Genomic DNA, 21,185 nt, shown 5'->3' with positions numbered 1-21,185 from the left:
TGCAGGGTATTATGTGTGCATCACTGTGTCCTGAAGCCAAGTGGGTCTGGAGCAGCCCCGCAGGACTCCTCCAAAAATCCCACTCTGCTGCTGTGCAGGCTGTGCCTGGGGTGGTCCCAAGCCAATGATTGCTTTGTCCCTCCACCCTGGCCTCAAGCTGGGGAGACCGAGGTTGTGGCACACCAACAGCTCTGTTCTCAGTTCCCCCTTCCCACACTCTTGTCCTCCACAGGCACTGCTTTGCTCCTGCCACTCTGATCCTGCCTCAGGCAGAGTTAGGGGCACGTCTGGTGCCCTTGCTCATCTGGCTGCCCTTGTGAGGACTCCCAGAGCACGCGTGCTGCTGAGCAGGGTGGGTGAGGTGTCCTGTGGAAATCCTACCAAATATGTGCTTGTGCCTGCTGTGCTGTCAGTCTGGACAGCCAGGGCGCAAAGACATGGGCAGGCAGAGTGATGTGTATCAATTACTCAGCATGTGCTTTTGTTATTGAAGCTCTCCAGCAGGAAGTCTTGGGAGGGCAGCAGCCTTCATTCCCAATTCTTGGAATTAAGATTTGTAAAGCAGGAAGGTACAAAGGGGAGAAGTACGGTTACAAAAGAAGAGCCAGGCACATTTCTCCCAAGAGCAATAGTTAATCTGAGGGAGAGTCTAAAACCAAGATTAGAGGTGCCTTGCCTAGAAATACAATGACTAACAGAACCTGAGTAAGCGCTGCGTTGAGGAGGGAGATTGATAATGCTGACCCTCACACCTGGAAGTCCGGCCTGAAACTTCAAGGCTAGGGAGGAGATGTACTCCAAATATCAGGACGAGTGCTGAAGCAAGGCTCCAGGGAGTAAGAGGCTCGCATTGCCTTAAGAGGTAGGACAATCCTCATCATTGTCTTCATCATCTCCTTGTGCTGACGTGTATTTTTGCCTGGAAACATTTTGGCCTCTAATCCTGTGACTTGAAAGAAGCCAGCGTGGCAGAATGGCTATGACATGAGCAAGGAAATGAAAAGGGAGCATTGCAGGGAACAAATAAATGCCAGAGATTCTTAAATTGTAATATTTTGCATGTGAGATGAGCTTGCTAGTAAAAACATTACCTGTGCAAATGGTGCCTCTGGGCCTGGGGCAGTCTGGAACAGTATAAAAAGTCATCCAACAGCAGGCTGCCTCATCCACTTCTCTTGCCTTCTCCTCCTTGGTGAACAAGGTGAGCTGCAAGTGCCTTCTCCTCACTCCCCTCTTGCTCTTCTTCTCCCCTTGGCCTTCTGGCCTTGACCGAGTCTTTGCCTCTGTGCAGCTTTGGTGTGGGCCTTGCCCCTTGACGCTGCTCCCTCCATCACTGTTCTGCACGCCACTGTGGGGGAAGGTGGGAGGAGGTCTTGGGCTGTCTTTGCAGGGGCCCTTGGGGACACAGGCTCGCAAGCCCCTCTCTGTCCTCGCACAGCCTGTCGCTGCTCCCCAGACTATGCCTTCTGTCTTGGCCAGCAGGCTGTCAGGCTGCTGCTGACACGCTGCTTGTTCTTTCCCTGCCCTCTCTCCCAGGTGCGCCTCCATCCCACAGCCATGTCCTGCTACGATCTGTGCCGTCCCTGTGGCCCAACCCCGCTTGCCAACAGCTGCAACGAGCCCTGTGTCCGGCAGTGCCAGGACTCCCGTGTGGTGATCCAGCCCTCTCCCGTGGTGGTGACCCTGCCCGGCCCCATCCTCAGCTCCTTCCCCCAGAACACCGCAGTGGGATCCACCACCTCGGCTGCCGTTGGCAGCATTCTGAGTGAGGAGGGAGTGCCCATCTCCTCCGGGGGCTTTGGCCTCTCTGGCTTTGGTGGCCGCTACAGTGGCAGAAGGTGCCTGCCCTGCTAAAGCCCAGGTGGACGTCCAGTGAGCGCATCGACCAGGAAGCCCGAAGCCAGGTGCCGGACTGAGGACGGAGCTGCTGGCCAGGGTTTCCAGATGGGCTGAATACCCTCGTGGCCTCCTGCAGAGCAGAGAGGGAAGCCAGGGTGCCAGCCTGTGCTGTCTGGAAACATGGCCAGCAGACATCTTCTTCTCCCGCTTTCTTCTCTGCATCATGAGTCCTTGTTGTCTCCTGCTGTTCTGTGCCATGGGTTCATCCGGAAGCAAGTCAAGAGTGTCCTGTTTCTTCTCCCTCTCTCCATGCAAGGGAGGAAGACGTGCATCCCGTTGTGGTGATGGGGGGTCTGACTGCCAGCTGTCCTTGTGGCAGCCTGGGCCGGATCCCTTCCTCCAAGTGCTGCTTTGATTCCTTCTTCAGACTCATTAAAGTTTTTGCTTCAAGGTAATCTGAGTCTCCTTATGTTCCTTTTCTATTGGGATGTCCAGTGAACCTTTCCAGGGGGAACTGTGATGTCTTGGAGTGGAAAAGCATGGGTGGATATGGTCCTAATGTGGATCTCCTTCATGCCTGTAGGAGATCATAGAATCAGAGAATGGCTTGGGTTGAAAAGGACCTTAAGTATCATCTAGTTTCAACCCCGCTACTCTGGACAGGGTTGTCAACCAGAAGAGCAGGCTGCCCAGAGACACTTCTAGCCTAGCCTGGCCTTGATTGCCTCCAGGGATGGGGCATCCTCATCCTCTCATGGCTACCTGTTCCAGTGCCTCACCACCCTCTGAGTGAAAAGCTTTCTCCTAATATCTAACCTAAATCTCCCCTGTCTTAGTTTAAAACCATTCCCCCTTTTCCTATCACTACCAACACATGTAAACAGGTGTTCCCCCTCCTGTTCATACACTCCCTTCAAGTACTGGAAGGCCACAATGAGGTCTCCCAGGAGTCTTCTCTTCTCCAAGCTAATAAGCCCAGTTCCCTCAACCTTTCTCCATAGGAGAGGTGCTCCAGCCCTCTGATCATCTTAGTGGCCCACCTGTTGACCCGTTCCAATAGCTCCACATCCTTCTTGTGCTGGGGGCACCAGGGCTGCATGCAGTATTCCAGGTGGGGTCTCAGAAGAGCAGAGTAGAGGGGGACAATCACCTCCCTCTCCTGGCTGGCCACCCCTTCTTTAATGCAGCCCAGGAAATAGTTGGCCTTCTGGGCTGCAAGTGCGCACTGCTGGCTCATGTCCAGCTTCTCGTCCATCAGGACCGCCAAGTCCTTCTCCACAGGGCCGCTCTCAAGTTCTTCTTCTCCCAGTCTATATAAATAACTGGGATAGCCCCAGCCTAAGTGCAACACCTTGCACTTGGCCTTGTTGAACCTCATTAGGTTCTCATGGGCCCACTTCTCCGGCGTGCCCAGGTCCCTTTGGATGGCATCCCTTCCCTCTATTGTATCGACTGCACCACTCAGCTTAGTGTCATCTGCAAACTTTCTGAGGGTGCACACAATTCCATCGTCTATGTCATTGGTGAAGATGTTGAAGAGCACCGGTCCCAAGACCAACCCCTAAGGGACACCACTTGTGACCGACCTCCACCCAGACGTAGAAACGTTGGCCACAATGACTAGTACCCTTAAGGAATTTGGTCTTTGTAGGAGTGACAGAGAGGTGCGGTATTGGCAAGATCTTAGGAGGGTTTCCAGGAGCCCCCTCTCTCTAATTGTCATATCACCCACAACGAAGGTTTGATCCTGTCTGCCAGCTGATGAAGCAAACCTTTGAATTGCTGGAAGGTATGTTTGTGCAGGCCAATGCCCAGCTGGGTGAAGCTCTGATGGTATATTACCACTCTAAATATTTTGTTCTGCCCATCCCTCCTCCAAGCACATCTGCCAAAGCCACAAAGAGGAGGGAGTCCCAAAGAAGTCAAAGGGACAGGTGGCAGCCAGGGCAGCTTTTAGAGGGTGATGTGAACCTTGTTTAAATCTTGGCACGATGCAGGTAAATTCAGCCTTGGTGTGTATAATGGCGAGGGGAGGTGAATGGCGATGCGGAGTTTGTTTCCTTTCCTCTGAAAGGGCTTATGGAGAATCTTTCACTTGTCCTGAAAACACTGCAGAGGACAGGAATAGAGCAGGACGAGTACCCTCTTCCCAACTGGAGCATTCCTGTGGTGAAAAGTGTTATGTCTTGCAGGGTATTATGTGTGCATCACTGTGTCCTGAAGCCAAGTGGGTCTGGAGCAGCCCCGCAGGACTCCTCCAAAAATCCCACTCTGCTGCTGTGCAGGCTGTGCCTGGGGTGGTCCCAAGCCAATGATTGCTTTGTCCCTCCACCCTGGCCTCAAGCTGGGGAGACCGAGGTTGTGGCACACCAACAGCTCTGTTCTCAGTTCCCCCTTCCCACACTCTTGTCCTCCACAGGCACTGCTTTGCTCCTGCCACTCTGATCCTGCCTCAGGCAGAGTTAGGGGCACGTCTGGTGCCCTTGCTCATCTGGCTGCCCTTGTGAGGACTCCCAGAGCACGCGTGCTGCTGAGCAGGGTGGGTGAGGTGTCCTGTGGAAATCCTACCAAATATGTGCTTGTGCCTTCTGTGCTGTCAGTCTGGACAGCCAGGGCGCAAAGACATGGGCAGGCAGAGTGATATGTATCAATTACTCAGCATGTGCTTTTGTTATTGAAGCTCTCCAGCAGGAAGTCTTGGGAGGGCAGCAGCCTTCATTCCCAATTCTTGGAATTAAGATTTGTAAAGCAGGAAGGTACAAAGGGGAGAAGTACGGTTACAAAAGAAGAGCCAGGCACATTTCTCCCAAGAGCAATAGTTAATCTGAGGGAGAGTCTAAAACCAAGATTAGAGGTGCCTTGCCTAGAAATACAATGACTAACAGAACCTGAGTAAGCGCTGCGTTGAGGAGGGAGATTGATAATGCTGACCCTCACACCTGGAAGTCCGGCCTGAAACTTCAAGGCTAGGGAGGAGATGTACTCCAAATATCAGGACGAGTGCTGAAGCAAGGCTCCAGGGAGTAAGAGGCTCGCATTGCCTTAAGAGGTAGGACAATCCTCATCATTGTCTTCATCATCTCCTTGTGCTGACGTGTATTTTTGCCTGGAAACATTTTGGCCTCTAATCCTGTGACTTGAAAGAAGCCAGCGTGGCAGAATGGCTATGACATGAGCAAGGAAATGAAAAGGGAGCATTGCAGGGAACAAATAAATGCCAGAGATTCTTAAATTGTAATATTTTGCATGTGAGATGAGCTTGCTAGTAAAAACATTACCTGTGCAAATGGTGCCTCTGGGCCTGGGGCAGTCTGGAACAGTATAAAAAGTCATCCAACAGCAGGCTGCCTCGTCCACTTCTCTTGCCTTCTCCTCCTTGGTGAACAAGGTGAGCTGCAAGTGCCTTCTCCTCACTCCCCTCTTGCTCTTCTTCTCCCCTTGGCCTTCTGGCCTTGACCGAGTCTTTGCCTCTGTGCAGCTTTGGTGTGGGCTTGCCCCTTGACGCTGCTCCCTCCATCACTGTTCTGCATGCCACTGTGGGGGAAGGTGGGAGGAGGTCTTGGGCTGTCTTTGCAGGGGCCCTTGGGGACACAGGCTCGCAAGCCCCTCTCTGTCCTCGCACAGCCTGTCGCTGCTCCCCAGACTATGCCTTCTGTCTTGGCCAGCAGGCTGTCAGGCTGCTGCTGACACGCTGCTTGTTCTTTCCCTGCCCTCTCTCCCAGGTGCGCCTCCATCCCACAGCCATGTCCTGCTACGATCTGTGCCGTCCCTGTGGCCCAACCCCGCTTGCCAACAGCTGCAACGAGCCCTGTGTCCGGCAGTGCCAGGACTCCCGTGTGGTGATCCAGCCCTCTCCCGTGGTGGTGACCCTGCCCGGCCCCATCCTCAGCTCCTTCCCCCAGAACACCGCTGTGGGATCCACCACCTCGGCTGCCGTTGGCAGCATTCTGAGTGAGGAGGGAGTGCCCATCTCCTCCGGGGGCTTTGGCCTCTCTGGCTTTGGTGGCCGCTACAGTGGCAGAAGGTGCCTGCCCTGCTAAAGCCTACGAGGATGTCCAGTGAGCGCATCGACCAGGAAGCCCGTAGCCAGGTGCCGGACTGAGGACGGAGCTGCTGGCCAGGGTTTCCAGATGGGCTGAATACCCTCGTGGCCTCCTGCAGAGCAGAGAGGGAAGCCAGGGTGCCAGCCTGTGCTGTCTGGAAACACGGCCAGCAGACATCTTCTTCTCCCGCTTTCTTCTCTGCATCATGAGTCCTTGTTGTCTCCTGCTGTTCTGTGCCATGGGTTCATCCGGAAGCAAGTCAAGAGTGTCCTGTTTCTTCTCCCTCTCTCCATGCAAGGGAGGAAGACGTGCATCCCGTTGTGGTGATGGGGGGTCTGACTGCCAGCTGTCCTTGTGGCAGCCTGGGCCGGATCCCTTCCTCCAAGTGCTGCTTTGATTCCTTCTTCAGACTCATTAAAGTTTTTGCTTCAAGGTAATCTGAGTCTCCTTATGTTCCTTTTCTATTGGGATGTCCAGTGAACCTTTCCAGGGGGAACTGTGATGTCTTGGAGTGGAAAAGCATGGGTGGATATGGTCCTAATGTGGATCTCCTTCATGCCTGTAGGAGATCATAGAATCAGAGAATGGCTTGGGTTGAAAAGGACCTTAAGTATCATCTAGTTTCAACCCCGCTACTCTGGACAGGGTTGTCAAGCAGAAGAGCAGGCTGCCCAGAGACACTTCTAGCCTAGCCTGGCCTTGATTGCCTCCAGGGATGGGGCATCCTCATCCTCTCATGGCTACCTGTTCCAGTGCCTCACCACCCTCTGAGTGAAAAGCTTTCTCCTAATATCTAACCTAAATCTCCCCTGTCTTAGTTTAAAACCATTCCCCCTTTTCCTATTACTACCAACACATGTAAACAGGTGTTCCCCCTCCTGTTCATACACTCCCTTCAAGTACTGGAAGGCCACAATGAGGTCTCCCAGGAGTCTTCTCTTCTCCAAGCTAATAAGCCCAGTTCCCTCAACCTTTCTCCATAGGAGAGGTGCTCCAACCCTCTGATCATCTTAGTGGCCCACCTGTTGACCCGTTCCAATAGCTCCACATCCTTCTTGTGCTGGGGGCACCAGGGCTGCATGCAGTATTCCAGGTGGGGTCTCAGAAGAGCAGAGTAGAGGGGGACAATCACCTCCCTCTCCTGGCTGGCCACCCCTTCTTTAATGCAGCCCAGGAAATAGTTGGCCTTCTGGGCTGCAAGTGCGCACTGCTGGCTCATGTCCAGCTTCTCGTCCATCAGGACCGCCAAGTCCTTCTCCACAGGGCCGCTCTCAAGTTCTTCTTCTCCCAGTCTATATAAATAACTGGGATAGCCCCAGCCTAAGTGCAACACCTTGCACTTGGCCTTGTTGAACCTCATTAGGTTCTCATGGGCCCACTTCTCCGGCGTGCCCAGGTCCCTTTGGATGGCATCCCTTCCCTCTATTGTATCGACTGCACCCCTCAGCTTAGTGTCATCTGCAAACTTTCTGAGGGTGCACACAATTCCATCGTCTATGTCATTGGTGAAGATGTTGAAGAGCACCGGTCCCAAGACCAACCCCTAAGGGACACCACTTGTGACCGACCTCCACCCAGACGTAGAAACGTTGGCCACAATGACTAGTACCCTTAAGGAATTTGGTCTTTGTAGGAGTGACAGAGAGGTGTGGTATTGGCAAGATCTTAGGAGGGTTTCCAGGAGCCCCCTCTCTCTAATTGTCATATCACCCACAACGAAGGTTTGATCCTGTCTGCCAGCTGATGAAGCAAACCTTTGAATTGCTGGAAGGTATGTTTGTGCAGGCCAATGCCCATCTGGGTGAAGCTCTGATGGTATATTACCACTCTAAATATTTTGTTCTGCCCATCCCTCCTCCAAGCACATCTGCCAAAGCCACAAAGAGGAGGGAGTCCCAAAGAAGTCAAAGGGACAGGTGGCAGCCAGGGCAGCTTTTAGAGGGTGATGCGAACCTTGTTTAAATCTTGGCACGATGCAGGTAAATTCAGCCTTGGTGTGTATAATGGCGAGGGGAGGTGAATGGCGATGCGGAGTTTGTTTCCTTTCCTCTGAAAGGGCTTATGGAGAATCTTTCACTTGTCCTGAAAACACTGCAGAGGACAGGAATAGAGCAGGACGAGTACCCTCTTCCCAACTGGAGCATTCCTGTGGTGAAAAGTGTTATGTCTTGCAGGGTATTATGTGTGCATCACTGTGTCCTGAAGCCAAGTGGGTCTGGAGCAGCCCCGCAGGACTCCTCCAAAAATCCCACTCTGCTGCTGTGCAGGCTGTGCCTGGGGTGGTCCCAAGCCAATGATTGCTTTGTCCCTCCACCCTGGCCTCAAGCTGGGGAGACCGAGGTTGTGGCACACCAACAGCTCTGTTCTCAGTTCCCCCTTCCCACACTCTTGTTCTCCACAGGCAGTGCTTTGCTCCTGCCACTCTGATCCTGCCTCAGGCAGAGTTAGGGGCACGTCTGGTGCCCTTGCTCATCTGGCTGCCCTTGTGAGGACTCCCAGAGCATGCGTGCTGCTGAGCAGGGTGGGTGAGGTGTCCTGTGGAAATCCTACCAAATATGTGCTTGTGCCTGCTGTGCTGTCAGTCTGGACAGCCAGGGCGCAAAGACATGGGCAGGCAGAGTGATATGTATCAATTACTCAGCATGTGCTTTTGTTATTGAAGCTCTCCAGCAGGAAGTCTTGGGAGGGCAGCAGCCTTCATTCCCAATTCTTGGAATTAAGATTTGTAAAGCAGGAAGGTACAAAGGGGAGAAGTACGGTTACAAAAGAAGAGCCAGGCACATTTCTCCCAAGAGCAATAGTTAATCTGAGGGAGAGTCTAAAACCAAGATTAGAGGTGCCTTGCCTAGAAATACAATGACTAACAGAACCTGAGTAAGCGCTGCGTTGAGGAGGGAGATTGATAATGCTGACCCTCACACCTGGAAGTCCGGCCTGAAACTTCAAGGCTAGGGAGGAGATGTACTCCAAATATCAGGACGAGTGCTGAAGCAAGGCTCCGGGGAGTAAGAGGCTCGCATTGCCTTAAGAGGTAGGACAATCCTCATCATTGTCTTCATCATCTCCTTGTGCTGACGTGTATTTTTGCCTGGAAACATTTTGGCCTCTAATCCTGTGACTTGAAAGAAGCCAGCGTGGCAGAATGGCTATGACATGAGCAAGGAAATGAAAAGGGAGCATTGCAGGGAACAAATAAATGCCAGAGATTCTTAAATTGTAATATTTTGCATGTGAGATGAGCTTGCTAGTAAAAACATTACCTGTGCAAATGGTGCCTCTGGGCCTGGGGCAGTCTGGAACAGTATAAAAAGTCATCCAACAGCAGGCTGCCTCATCCACTTCTCTTGCCTTCTCCTCCTTGGTGAACAAGGTGAGCTGCAAGTGCCTTCTCCTCACTCCCCTCTTGCTCTTCTTCTCCCCTTGGCCTTCTGGCCTCGACCGAGTCTTTGCCTCTGTGCAGCTTTGGTGTGGGCCTTGCCCCTTGACGCTGCTCCCTCCATCACTGTTCTGCATGCCACTGTGGGGGAAGCTGGGAGGAGGTCTTGGGCTGTCTTTGCAGGGGCCCTTGGGGACACAGGCTCGCAAGCCCCTCTCTGTCCTCGCACAGCCTGTCGCTGCTCCCCAGACTATGCCTTCTGTCTTGGCCAGCAGGCTGTCAGGCTGCTGCTGACACGCTGCTTGTTCTTTCCCTGCCCTCTCTCCCAGGTGCGCCTCCATCCCACAGCCATGTCCTGCTACGATCTGTGCCGTCCCTGTGGCCCAACCCCGCTTGCCAACAGCTGCAACGAGCCCTGTGTCCGGCAGTGCCAGGACTCCCGTGTGGTGATCCAGCCCTCTCCCGTGGTGGTGACCCTGCCCGGCCCCATCCTCAGCTCCTTCCCCCAGAACACCGCTGTGGGATCCACCACCTCGGCTGCCGTTGGCAGCATTCTGAGTGAGGAGGGAGTGCCCATCTCCTCCGGGGGCTTTGGCCTCTCTGGCTTTGGTGGCCGCTACAGTGGCAGAAGGTGCCTGCCCTGCTAAAGCCCAGGTGGACGTCCAGTGAGCGCATCGACCAGGAAGCCCGTAGCCAGGTGCCGGACTGAGGACGGAGCTGCTGGCCAGGGTTTCCAGATGGGCTGAATACCCTCGTGGCCTCCTGCAGAGCAGAGAGGGAAGCCAGGGTGCCAGCCTGTGCTGTCTGGAAACACGGCCAGCAGACATCTTCTTCTCCCGCTTTCTTCTCTGCATCATGAGTCCTTGTTGTCTCCTGCTGTTCTGTGCCATGGGTTCATCCGGAAGCAAGTCAAGAGTGTCCTGTTTCTTCTCCCTCTCTCCATGCAAGGGAGGAAGACGTGCATCCCGTTGTGGTGATGGGGGGTCTGACTGCCAGCTGTCCTTGTGGCAGCCTGGGCCGGATCCCTTCCTCCAAGTGCTGCTTTGATTCCTTCTTCAGACTCATTAAAGTTTTTGCTTCAAGGTAATCTGAGTCTCCTTATGTTCCTTTTCTATTGGGATGTCCAGTGAACCTTTCCAGGGGGAACTGTGATGTCTTGGAGTGGAAAAGCATGGGTGGATATGGTCCTAATGTGGATCTCCTTCATGCCTGTAGGAGATCATAGAATCAGAGAATGGCTTGGGTTGAAAAGGACCTTAAGTATCATCTAGTTTCAACCCCGCTACTCTGGACAGGGTTGTCAAGCAGAAGAGCAGGCTGCCCAGAGACACTTCTAGCCTAGCCTGGCCTTGATTGCCTCCAGGGATGGGGCATCCTCATCCTCTCATGGCTACCTGTTCCAGTGCCTCACCACCCTCTGAGTGAAAAGCTTTCTCCTAATATCTAACCTAAATCTCCCCTGTCTTAGTTTAAAACCATTCCCCCTTTTCCTATCACTACCAACACATGTAAACAGGTGTTCCCCCTCCTGTTCATACACTCCCTTCAAGTACTGGAAGGCCACAATGAGGTCTCCCAGGAGTCTTCTCTTCTCCAAGCTAATAAGCCCAGTTCCCTCAACCTTTCTCCATAGGAGAGGTGCTCCAACCCTCTGATCATCTTAGTGGCCCACCTGTTGACCCGTTCCAATAGCTCCACATCCTTCTTGTGCTGGGGGCACCAGGGCTGCATGCAGTATTCCAGGTGGGGTCTCAGAAGAGCAGAGTAGAGGGGGACAATCACCTCCCTCTCCTGGCTGGCCACCCCTTCTTTAATGCAGCCCAGGAAATAGTTGGCCTTCTGGGCTGCAAGTGCGCACTGCTGGCTCATGTCCAGCTTCTCGTCCATCAGGACCGCCAAGTCCTTCTCCACAGGGCCGCTCTCAAGTTCTTCTTCTCCCAGTCTATATAAATAACTGGGATAGCCCCAGCCTAAGTGCAACACCTTGCACTTGGCCTTGTTGAACCTCATTAGGTTCTCATGGGCCCACTTCTCCGGCGTGCCCAGGTCCCTTTGGATGGCATCCCTTCCCTCTATTGTATCGACTGCACCACTCAGCTTAGTGTCATCTGCAAACTTTCTGAGGGTGCACACAATTCCATCGTCTATGTCATTGATGAAGATGTTGAAGAGCACCGGTCCCAAGACCAACCCCTAAGGGACACCACTTGTGACCGACCTCCACCCAGACGTAGAAACGTTGGCCACAATGACTAGTACCCTTAAGGAATTTGGTCTTTGTAGGAGTGACAGAGAGGTGTGGTATTGGCAAGATCTTAGGAGGGTTTCCAGGAGCCCCCTCTCTCTAATTGTCATATCACCCACAACGAAGGTTTGATCCTGTCTGCCAGCTGATGAAGCAAACCTTTGAATTGCTGGAAGGTATGTTTGTGCAGGCCAATGCCCATCTGGGTGAAGCTCTGATGGTATATTACCACTCTAAATATTTTGTTCTGCCCATCCCTCCTCCAAGCACATCTGCCAAAGCCACAAAGAGGAGGGAGTCCCAAAGAAGTCAAAGGGACAGGTGGCAGCCAGGGCAGCTTTTAGAGGGTGATGTGAACCTTGTTTAAATCTTGGCACGATGCAGGTAAATTCAGCCTTGGTGTGTATAATGGCGAGGGGAGGTGAATGGCGATGCGGAGTTTGTTTCCTTTCCTCTGAAAGGGCTTATGGAGAATCTTTCACTTGTCCTGAAAACACTGCAGAGGACAGGAATAGAGCAGGACGAGTACCCTCTTCCCAACTGGAGCATTCCTGTGGTGAAAAGTGTTATGTCTTGCAGGGTATTATGTGTGCATCACTGTGTCCTGAAGCCAAGTGGGTCTGGAGCAGCCCCGCAGGACTCCTCCAAAAATCCCACTCTGCTGCTGTGCAGGCTGTGCCTGGGGTGGTCCCAAGCCAATGATTGCTTTGTCCCTCCACCCTGGCCTCAAGCTGGGGAGACCGAGGTTGTGGCACACCAACAGCTCTGTTCTCAGTTCCCCCTTCCCACACTCTTGTTCTCCACAGGCAGTGCTTTGCTCCTGCCACTCTGATCCTGCCTCAGGCAGAGTTAGGGGCACGTCTGGTGCCCTTGCTCATCTGGCTGCCCTTGTGAGGACTCCCAGAGCACGCGTGCTGCTGAGCAGGGTGGGTGAGGTGTCCTGTGGAAATCCTACCAAATATGTGCTTGTGCCTGCTGTGCTGTCAGTCTGGACAGCCAGGGCGCAAAGACATGGGCAGGCAGAGTGATATGTATCAATTACTCAGCATGTGCTTTTGTTATTGAAGCTCTCCAGCAGGAAGTCTTGGGAGGGCAGCAGCCTTCATTCCCAATTCTTGGAATTAAGATTTGTAAAGCAGGAAGGTACAAAGGGGAGAAGTACGGTTACAAAAGAAGAGCCAGGCACATTTCTCCCAAGAGCAATAGTTAATCTGAGGGAGAGTCTAAAACCAAGATTAGAGGTGCCTTGCCTAGAAATACAATGACTAACAGAACCTGAGTAAGCGCTGCGTTAAGGAGGGAGATTGATAATGCTGACCCTCACACCTGGAAGTCCGGCCTGAAACTTCAAGGCTAGGGAGGAGATGTACTCCAAATATCAGGACGAGTGCTGAAGCAAGGCTCCAGGGAGTAAGAGGCTCGCATTGCCTTAAGAGGTAGAACAATCCTCATCATTGTCTTCATCATCTCCTTGTGCTGACGTGTATTTTTGCCTGGAAACATTTTGGCCTCTAATCCTGTGACTTGAAAGAAGCCAGCGTGGCAGAATGGCTATGACATGAGCAAGGAAACGAAAAGGGAGCATTGCAGGGAACAAATAAATGCCAGAGATTCTTAAATTGTAATATTTTGCATGTGAGATGAGCTTGCTAGTAAAAACATTACCTGTGCAAATGGTGCCTCTGGGCCTGGGGCAGTCTGGAACAGTATAAAAAGTCATCCAACAGCAGGCTGCCTCATCCACTTCTCTTGCCTTCTCCTCCTTGGTGAACAAGGTGAGCTGCAAGTGCCTTCTCCTCACTCCCCTCTTGCTCTTCTTCTCCCCTTGGCCTTCTGGCCTCGACCGAGTCTTTGCCTCTGTGCAGCTTTGGTGTGGGCCTTGCCCCTTGACGCTGCTCCCTCCATCACTGTTCTGCATGCCACTGTGGGGGAAGCTGGGAGGAGGTCTTGGGCTGTCTTTGCAGGGGCCCTTGGGGACACAGGCTCGCAAGCCCCTCTCTGTCCTCGCACAGCCTGTCGCTGCTCCCCAGACTATGCCTTCTGTCTTGGCCAGCAGGCTGTCAGGCTGCTGCTGACACGCTGCTTGTTCTTTCCCTGCCCTCTCTCCCAGGTGCGCCTCCATCCCACAGCCATGTCCTGCTACGATCTGTGCCGTCCCTGTGGCCCAACCCCGCTTGCCAACAGCTGCAACGAGCCCTGTGTCCGGCAGTGCCAGGACTCCCGTGTGGTGATCCAGCCCTCTCCCGTGGTGGTGACCCTGCCCGGCCCCATCCTCAGCTCCTTCCCCCAGAACACCGCTGTGGGATCCACCACCTCGGCTGCCGTTGGCAGCATTCTGAGTGAGGAGGGAGTGCCCATCTCCTCCGGGGGCTTTGGCCTCTCTGGCTTTGGTGGCCGCTACAGTGGCAGAAGGTGCCTGCCCTGCTAAAGCCCAGGTGGACGTCCAGTGAGCGCATTGACCAGGAAGCCCGTAGCCAGGTGCCGGACTGAGGACGGAGCTGCTGGCCAGGGTTTCCAGATGGGCTGAATACCCTCGTGGCCTCCTGCAGAGCAGAGAGGGAAGCCAGGGTGCCAGCCTGTGCTGTCTGGAAACACGGCCAGCAGACATCTTCTTCTCCCGCTTTCTTCTCTGCATCATGAGTCCTTGTTGTCTCCTGCTGTTCTGTGCCATGGGTTCATCCGGAAGCAAGTCAAGAGTGTCCTGTTTCTTCTCCCTCTCTCCATGCAAGGGAGGAAGACGTGCATCCCGTTGTGGTGATGGGGGGTCTGACTGCCAGCTGTCCTTGTGGCAGCCTGGGCCGGATCCCTTCCTCCAAGTGCTGCTTTGATTCCTTCTTCAGACTCATTAAAGTTTTTGCTTCAAGGTAATCTGAGTCTCCTTATGTTCCTTTTCTATTGGGATGTCCAGTGAACCTTTCCAGGGGGAACTGTGATGTCTTGGAGTGGAAAAGCATGGGTGGATATGGTCCTAATGTGGATCTCCTTCATGCCTGTAGGAGATCATAGAATCAGAGAATGGCTTGGGTTGAAAAGGACCTTAAGTATCATCTAGTTTCAACCCCACTACTCTGGACAGGGTTGTCAAGCAGAAGAGCAGGCTGCCCAGAGACACTTCTAGCCTAGCCTGGCCTTGATTGCCTCCAGGGATGGGGCATCCTCATCCTCTCATGGCTACCTGTTCCAGTGCCTCACCACCCTCTGAGTGAAAAGCTTTCTCCTAATATCTAACCTAAATCTCCCCTGTCTTAGTTTAAAACCATTCCCCCTTTTCCTATCACTACCAACACATGTAAACAGGTGTTCCCCCTCCTGTTCATACACTCCCTTCAAGTACTGGAAGGCCACAATGAGGTCTCCCAGGAGTCTTCTCTTCTCCAAGCTAATAAGCCCAGTTCCCTCAACCTTTCTCCATAGGAGAGGTGCTCCAGCCCTCTGATCATCTTAGTGGCCCACCTGTTGACCCGTTCCAATAGCTCCACATCCTTCTTGTGCTGGGGGCACCAGGGCTGCATGCAGTATTCCAGGTGGGGTCTCAGAAGAGCAGAGTAGAGGGGGACAATCACCTCCCTCTCCTGGCTGGCCACCCCTTCTTTAATGCAGCCCAGGAAATAGTTGGCCTTCTGGGCTGCAAGTGCGCACTGCTGGCTCATGTCCAGCTTCTCGTCCATCAGGACCGCCAAGTCCTTCTCCACAGGGCCGCTCTCAAGTTCTTCTTCTCCCAGTCTATATAAATAACTGGGATAGCCCCAGCCTAAGTGCAACACCTTGCACTTGGCCTTGTTGAACCTCATTAGGTTCTCATGGGCCCACTTCTCCGGCGTGCCCAGGTCCCTTTGGATGGCATCCCTTCCCTCTATTGTATCGACTGCACCACTCAGCTTAGTGTCATCTGCAAACTTTCTGAGGGTGCACACAATTCCATCGTCTATGTCATTGGTGAAGATGTTGAAGAGCACCGGTCCCAAGACCAACCCCTAAGGGACACCACTTGTGACCGACCTCCACCCAGACGTAGAAACGTTGGCCACAATGACTAGTACCCTTAAGGAATTTGGTCTTTGTAGGAGTGACAGAGAGGTGCGGTATTGGCAAGATCTTAGGAGGGTTTCCAGGAGCCCCCTCTCTCTAATTGTCATATCACCCACAACGAAGGTTTGATCCTGTCTGCCAGCTGATGAAGCAAACCTTTGAATTGCTGGAAGGTATGTTTGTGCAGGCCAATGCCCATCTGGGTGAAGCTCTGATGGTATATTACCACTCTAAATATTTTGTTCTGCCCATCCCTCCTCCAAGCACATCTGCCAAAGCCACAAAGAGGAGGGAGTCCCAAAGAAGTCAAAGGGACAGGTGGCAGCCAGGGCAGCTTTTAGAGGGTGATGTGAACCTTGTTTAAATCTTGGCACGATGCAGGTAAATTCAGCCTTGGTGTGTATAATGGCGAGGGGAGGTGAATGGCGATGCGGAGTTTGTTTCCTTTCCTCTGAAAGGGCTTATGGAGAATCTTTCACTTGTCCTGAAAACACTGCAGAGGACAGGAATAGAGCAGGACGAGTACCCTCTTCCCAACTGGAGCATTCCTGTGGTGAAAAGTGTTATGTCTTGCAGGGTATTATGTGTGCATCACTGTGTCCTGAAGCCAAGTGGGTCTGGAGCAGCCCCGCAGGACTCCTCCAAAAATCCCACTCTGCTGCTGTGCAGGCTGTGCCTGGGGTGGTCCCAAGCCAATGATTGCTTTGTCCCTCCACCCTGGCCTCAAGCTGGGGAGACCGAGGTTGTGGCACACCAACAGCTCTGTTCTCAGTTCCCCCTTCCCACACTCTTGTCCTCCACAGGCACTGCTTTGCTCCTGCCACTCTGATCCTGCCTCAGGCAGAGTTAGGGGCACGTCTGGTGCCCTTGCTCATCTGGCTGCCCTTGTGAGGACTCCCAGAGCACGCGTGCTGCTGAGCAGGGTGGGTGAGGTGTCCTGTGGAAATCCTACCAAATATGTGCTTGTGCCTGCTGTGCTGTCAGTCTGGACAGCCAGGGCGCAAAGACATGGGCAGGCAGAGTGATGTGTATCAATTACTCAGCATGTGCTTTTGTTATTGAAGCTCTCCAGCAGGAAGTCTTGGGAGGGCAGCAGCCTTCATTCCCAATTCTTGGAATTAAGATTTGTAAAGCAGGAAGGTACAAAGGGGAGAAGTACGGTTACAAAAGAAGAGCCAGGCACATTTCTCCCAAGAGCAATAGTTAATCTGAGGGAGAGTCTAAAACCAAGATTAGAGGTGCCTTGCCTAGAAATACAATGACTAACAGAACCTGAGTAAGCGCTGCGTTGAGGAGGGAGATTGATAATGCTGACCCTCACACCTGGAAGTCCGGCCTGAAACTTCAAGGCTAGGGAGGAGATGTACTCCAAATATCAGGACGAGTGCTGAAGCAAGGCTCCAGGGAGTAAGAGGCTCGCATTGCCTTAAGAGGTAGGACAATCCTCATCATTGTCTTCATCATCTCCTTGTGCTGACGTGTATTTTTGCCTGGAAACATTTTGGCCTCTAATCCTGTGACTTGAAAGAAGCCAGCGTGGCAGAATGGCTATGACATGAGCAAGGAAATGAAAAGGGAGCATTGCAGGGAACAAATAAATGCCAGAGATTCTTAAATTGTAATATTTTGCATGTGAGATGAGCTTGCTAGTAAAAACATTACCTGTGCAAATGGTGCCTCTGGGCCTGGGGCAGTCTGGAACAGTATAAAAAGTCATCCAACAGCAGGCTGCCTCATCCACTTCTCTTGCCTTCTCCTCCTTGGTGAACAAGGTGAGCTGCAAGTGCCTTCTCCTCACTCCCCTCTTGCTCTTCTTCTCCCCTTGGCCTTCTGGCCTTGACCGAGTCTTTGCCTCTGTGCAGCTTTGGTGTGGGCCTTGCCCCTTGACGCTGCTCCCTCCATCACTGTTCTGCACGCCACTGTGGGGGAAGGTGGGAGGAGGTCTTGGGCTGTCTTTGCAGGGGCCCTTGGGGACACAGGCTCGCAAGCCCCTCTCTGTCCTCGCACAGCCTGTCGCTGCTCCCCAGACTATGCCTTCTGTCTTGGCCAGCAGGCTGTCAGGCTGCTGCTGACACGCTGCTTGTTCTTTCCCTGCCCTCTCTCCCAGGTGCGCCTCCATCCCACAGCCATGTCCTGCTACGATCTGTGCCGTCCCTGTGGCCCAACCCCGCTTGCCAACAGCTGCAACGAGCCCTGTGTCCGGCAGTGCCAGGACTCCCGTGTGGTGATCCAGCCCTCTCCCGTGGTGGTGACCCTGCCCGGCCCCATCCTCAGCTCCTTCCCCCAGAACACCGCAGTGGGATCCACCACCTCGGCTGCCGTTGGCAGCATTCTGAGTGAGGAGGGAGTGCCCATCTCCTCCGGGGGCTTTGGCCTCTCTGGCTTTGGTGGCCGCTACAGTGGCAGAAGGTGCCTGCCCTGCTAAAGCCCAGGTGGACGTCCAGTGAGCGCATCGACCAGGAAGCCCGAAGCCAGGTGCCGGACTGAGGACGGAGCTGCTGGCCAGGGTTTCCAGATGGGCTGAATACCCTCGTGGCCTCCTGCAGAGCAGAGAGGGAAGCCAGGGTGCCAGCCTGTGCTGTCTGGAAACACGGCCAGCAGACATCTTCTTCTCCCGCTTTCTTCTCTGCATCATGAGTCCTTGTTGTCTCCTGCTGTTCTGTGCCATGGGTTCATCCGGAAGCAAGTCAAGAGTGTCCTGTTTCTTCTCCCTCTCTCCATGCAAGGGAGGAAGACGTGCATCCCGTTGTGGTGATGGGGGGTCTGACTGCCAGCTGTCCTTGTGGCAGCCTGGGCCGGATCCCTTCCTCCAAGTGCTGCTTTGATTCCTTCTTCAGACTCATTAAAGTTTTTGCTTCAAGGTAATCTGAGTCTCCTTATGTTCCTTTTCTATTGGGATGTCCAGTGAACCTTTCCAGGGGGAACTGTGATGTCTTGGAGTGGAAAAGCATGGGTGGATATGGTCCTAATGTGGATCTCCTTCATGCCTGTAGGAGATCATAGAATCAGAGAATGGCTTGGGTTGAAAAGGACCTTAAGTATCATCTAGTTTCAACCCCGCTACTCTGGACAGGGTTGTCAACCAGAAGAGCAGGCTGCCCAGAGACACTTCTAGCCTAGCCTGGCCTTGATTGCCTCCAGGGATGGGGCATCCTCATCCTCTCATGGCTACCTGTTCCAGTGCCTCACCACCCTCTGAGTGAAAAGCTTTCTCCTAATATCTAACCTAAATCTCCCCTGTCTTAGTTTAAAACCATTCCCCCTTTTCCTATCACTACCAACACATGTAAACAGGTGTTCCCCCTCCTGTTCATACACTCCCTTCAAGTACTGGAAGGCCACAATGAGGTCTCCCAGGAGTCTTCTCTTCTCCAAGCTAATAAGCCCAGTTCCCTCAACCTTTCTCCATAGGAGAGGTGCTCCAGCCCTCTGATCATCTTAGTGGCCCACCTGTTGACCCGTTCCAATAGCTCCACATCCTTCTTGTGCTGGGGGCACCAGGGCTGCATGCAGTATTCCAGGTGGGGTCTCAGAAGAGCAGAGTAGAGGGGGACAATCACCTCCCTCTCCTGGCTGGCCACCCCTTCTTTAATGCAGCCCAGGAAATAGTTGGCCTTCTGGGCTGCAAGTGCGCACTGCTGGCTCATGTCCAGCTTCTCGTCCATCAGGACCGCCAAGTCCTTCTCCACAGGGCCGCTCTCAAGTTCTTCTTCTCCCAGTCTATATAAATAACTGGGATAGCCCCAGCCTAAGTGCAACACCTTGCACTTGGCCTTGTTGAACCTCATTAGGTTCTCATGGGCCCACTTCTCCGGCGTGCCCAGGTCCCTTTGGATGGCATCCCTTCCCTCTATTGTATCGACTGCACCACTCAGCTTAGTGTCATCTGCAAACTTTCTGAGGGTGCACACAATTCCATCGTCTATGTCATTGGTGAAGATGTTGAAGAGCACCGGTCCCAAGACCAACCCCTAAGGGACACCACTTGTGACCGACCTCCACCCAGACGTAGAAACGTTGGCCACAATGACTAGTACCCTTAAGGAATTTGGTCTTTGTAGGAGTGACAGAGAGGTGCGGTATTGGCAAGATCTTAGGAGGGTTTCCAGGAGCCCCCTCTCTCTAATTGTCATATCACCCACAACGAAGGTTTGATCCTGTCTGCCAGCTGATGAAGCAAACCTTTGAATTGCTGGAAGGTATGTTTGTGCAGGCCAATGCCCAGCTGGGTGAAGCTCTGATGGTATATTACCACTCTAAATATTTTGTTCTGCCCATCCCTCCTCCAAGCACATCTGCCAAAGCCACAAAGAGGAGGGAGTCCCAAAGAAGTCAAAGGGACAGGTGGCAGCCAGGGCAGCTTTTAGAGGGTGATGTGAACCTTGTTTAAATCTTGGCACGATGCAGGTAAATTCAGCCTTGGTGTGTATAATGGCGAGGGGAGGTGAATGGCGATGCGGAGTTTGTTTCCTTTCCTCTGAAAGGGCTTATGGAGAATCTTTCACTTGTCCTGAAAACACTGCAGAGGACAGGAATAGAGCAGGACGAGTACCCTCTTCCCAACTGGAGCATTCCTGTGGTGAAAAGTGTTATGTCTTGCAGGGTATTATGTGTGCATCACTGTGTCCTGAAGCCAAGTGGGTCTGGAGCAGCCCCGCAGGACTCCTCCAAAAATCCCACTCTGCTGCTGTGCAGGCTGTGCCTGGGGTGGTCCCAAGCCAATGATTGCTTTGTCCCTCCACCCTGGCCTCAAGCTGGGGAGACCGAGGTTGTGGCACACCAACAGCTCTGTTCTCAGTTCCCCCTTCCCACACTCTTGTCCTCCACAGGCACTGCTTTGCTCCTGCCACTCTGATCCTGCCTCAGGCAGAGTTAGGGGCACGTCTGGTGCCCTTGCTCATCTGGCTGCCCTTGTGAGGACTCCCAGAGCACGCGTGCTGCTGAGCAGGGTGGGTGAGGTGTCCTGTGGAAATCCTACCAAATATGTGCTTGTGCCTGCTGTGCTGTCAGTCTGGACAGCCAGGGCGCAAAGACATGGGCAGGCAGAGTGATGTGTATCAATTACTCAGCATGTGCTTTTGTTATTGAAGCTCTCCAGCAGGAAGTCTTGGGAGGGCAGCAGCCTTCATTCCCAATTCTTGGAATTAAGATTTGTAAAGCAGGAAGGTACAAAGGGGAGAAGTACGGTTACAAAAGAAGAGCCAGGCACATTTCTCCCAAGAGCAATAGTTAATCTGAGGGAGAGTCTAAAACCAAGATTAGAGGTGCCTTGCCTAGAAATACAATGACTAACAGAACCTGAGTAAGCGCTGCGTTGAGGAGGGAGATTGATAATGCTGACCCTCACACCTGGAAGTCCGGCCTGAAACTTCAAGGCTAGGGAGGAGATGTACTCCAAATATCAGGACGAGTGCTGAAGCAAGGCTCCAGGGAGTAAGAGGCTCGCATTGCCTTAAGAGGTAGGACAATCCTCATCATTGTCTTCATCATCTCCTTGTGCTGACGTGTATTTTTGCCTGGAAACATTTTGGCCTCTAATCCTGTGACTTGAAAGAAGCCAGCGTGGCAGAATGGCTATGACATGAGCAAGGAAACGAAAAGGGAGCATTGCAGGGAACAAATAAATGCCAGAGATTCTTAAATTGTAATATTT

At 53.0% G+C, this 21,185-nt stretch overlaps 5 protein-coding genes across 5 annotated transcripts; all 5 read left to right on the top strand.

Moving 5' to 3' along the window:
• Nucleotides 1-1,535: 1,535 nt before the first annotated feature.
• LOC136788188 (feather beta keratin-like) lies at nucleotides 1,536-2,294 on the top strand. The gene has a single exon (XM_066986274.1). It carries the CDS (start codon nucleotides 1,558-1,560, stop codon nucleotides 1,852-1,854), a length of 297 nt encoding a protein of 98 aa, XP_066842375.1. The 5' UTR covers nucleotides 1,536-1,557; the 3' UTR covers nucleotides 1,855-2,294.
• A 3,288-nt stretch (nucleotides 2,295-5,582) lies between these two features.
• On the top strand, nucleotides 5,583-6,319 carry LOC136788102 (feather beta keratin-like). The gene has a single exon (XM_066986002.1). It carries the CDS (start codon nucleotides 5,583-5,585, stop codon nucleotides 5,877-5,879), a length of 297 nt encoding a protein of 98 aa, XP_066842103.1. The 3' UTR covers nucleotides 5,880-6,319.
• A 3,289-nt stretch (nucleotides 6,320-9,608) lies between these two features.
• Nucleotides 9,609-10,345, top strand: LOC136788198 (feather beta keratin-like). The gene has a single exon (XM_066986328.1). It carries the CDS (start codon nucleotides 9,609-9,611, stop codon nucleotides 9,903-9,905), a length of 297 nt encoding a protein of 98 aa, XP_066842429.1. The 3' UTR covers nucleotides 9,906-10,345.
• A 3,289-nt stretch (nucleotides 10,346-13,634) lies between these two features.
• Nucleotides 13,635-14,371, top strand: LOC136788199 (feather beta keratin-like). Its single transcript, XM_066986329.1, has one exon. It carries the CDS (start codon nucleotides 13,635-13,637, stop codon nucleotides 13,929-13,931), a length of 297 nt encoding a protein of 98 aa, XP_066842430.1. The 3' UTR covers nucleotides 13,932-14,371.
• Nucleotides 14,372-17,638: 3,267 nt separating this feature from the next.
• On the top strand, nucleotides 17,639-18,397 carry LOC125180197 (feather beta keratin-like). Its single transcript, XM_048049126.2, has one exon. The coding sequence runs from the start codon at nucleotides 17,661-17,663 to the stop codon at nucleotides 17,955-17,957; it is 297 nt and encodes a 98-aa protein (XP_047905083.1). The 5' UTR covers nucleotides 17,639-17,660; the 3' UTR covers nucleotides 17,958-18,397.
• The last annotated feature ends 2,788 nt before the right edge of the window (nucleotides 18,398-21,185 follow it).

Source organism: Anser cygnoides, chromosome 33, assembly GCF_040182565.1.
Source record: "Anser cygnoides isolate HZ-2024a breed goose chromosome 33, Taihu_goose_T2T_genome, whole genome shotgun sequence".
Classification (NCBI taxonomy): domain Eukaryota; kingdom Metazoa; phylum Chordata; class Aves; order Anseriformes; family Anatidae; genus Anser; species Anser cygnoides.
This window is presented reverse-complemented; position numbering and strand designations above follow the sequence as displayed.

Excerpts from the sequence above, each read along its gene's own strand:
- LOC136788188 (XM_066986274.1), top strand. The coding sequence starts at position 1,558 with ATGTCCTGCTACGATCTGTGCCGTCCCTGTGGCCCAACCCCGCTTGCC.
- LOC136788102 (XM_066986002.1), top strand. The coding sequence starts at position 5,583 with ATGTCCTGCTACGATCTGTGCCGTCCCTGTGGCCCAACCCCGCTTGCC.
- LOC136788198 (XM_066986328.1), top strand. The coding sequence starts at position 9,609 with ATGTCCTGCTACGATCTGTGCCGTCCCTGTGGCCCAACCCCGCTTGCC.
- LOC136788199 (XM_066986329.1), top strand. The coding sequence starts at position 13,635 with ATGTCCTGCTACGATCTGTGCCGTCCCTGTGGCCCAACCCCGCTTGCC.
- LOC125180197 (XM_048049126.2), top strand. The coding sequence starts at position 17,661 with ATGTCCTGCTACGATCTGTGCCGTCCCTGTGGCCCAACCCCGCTTGCC.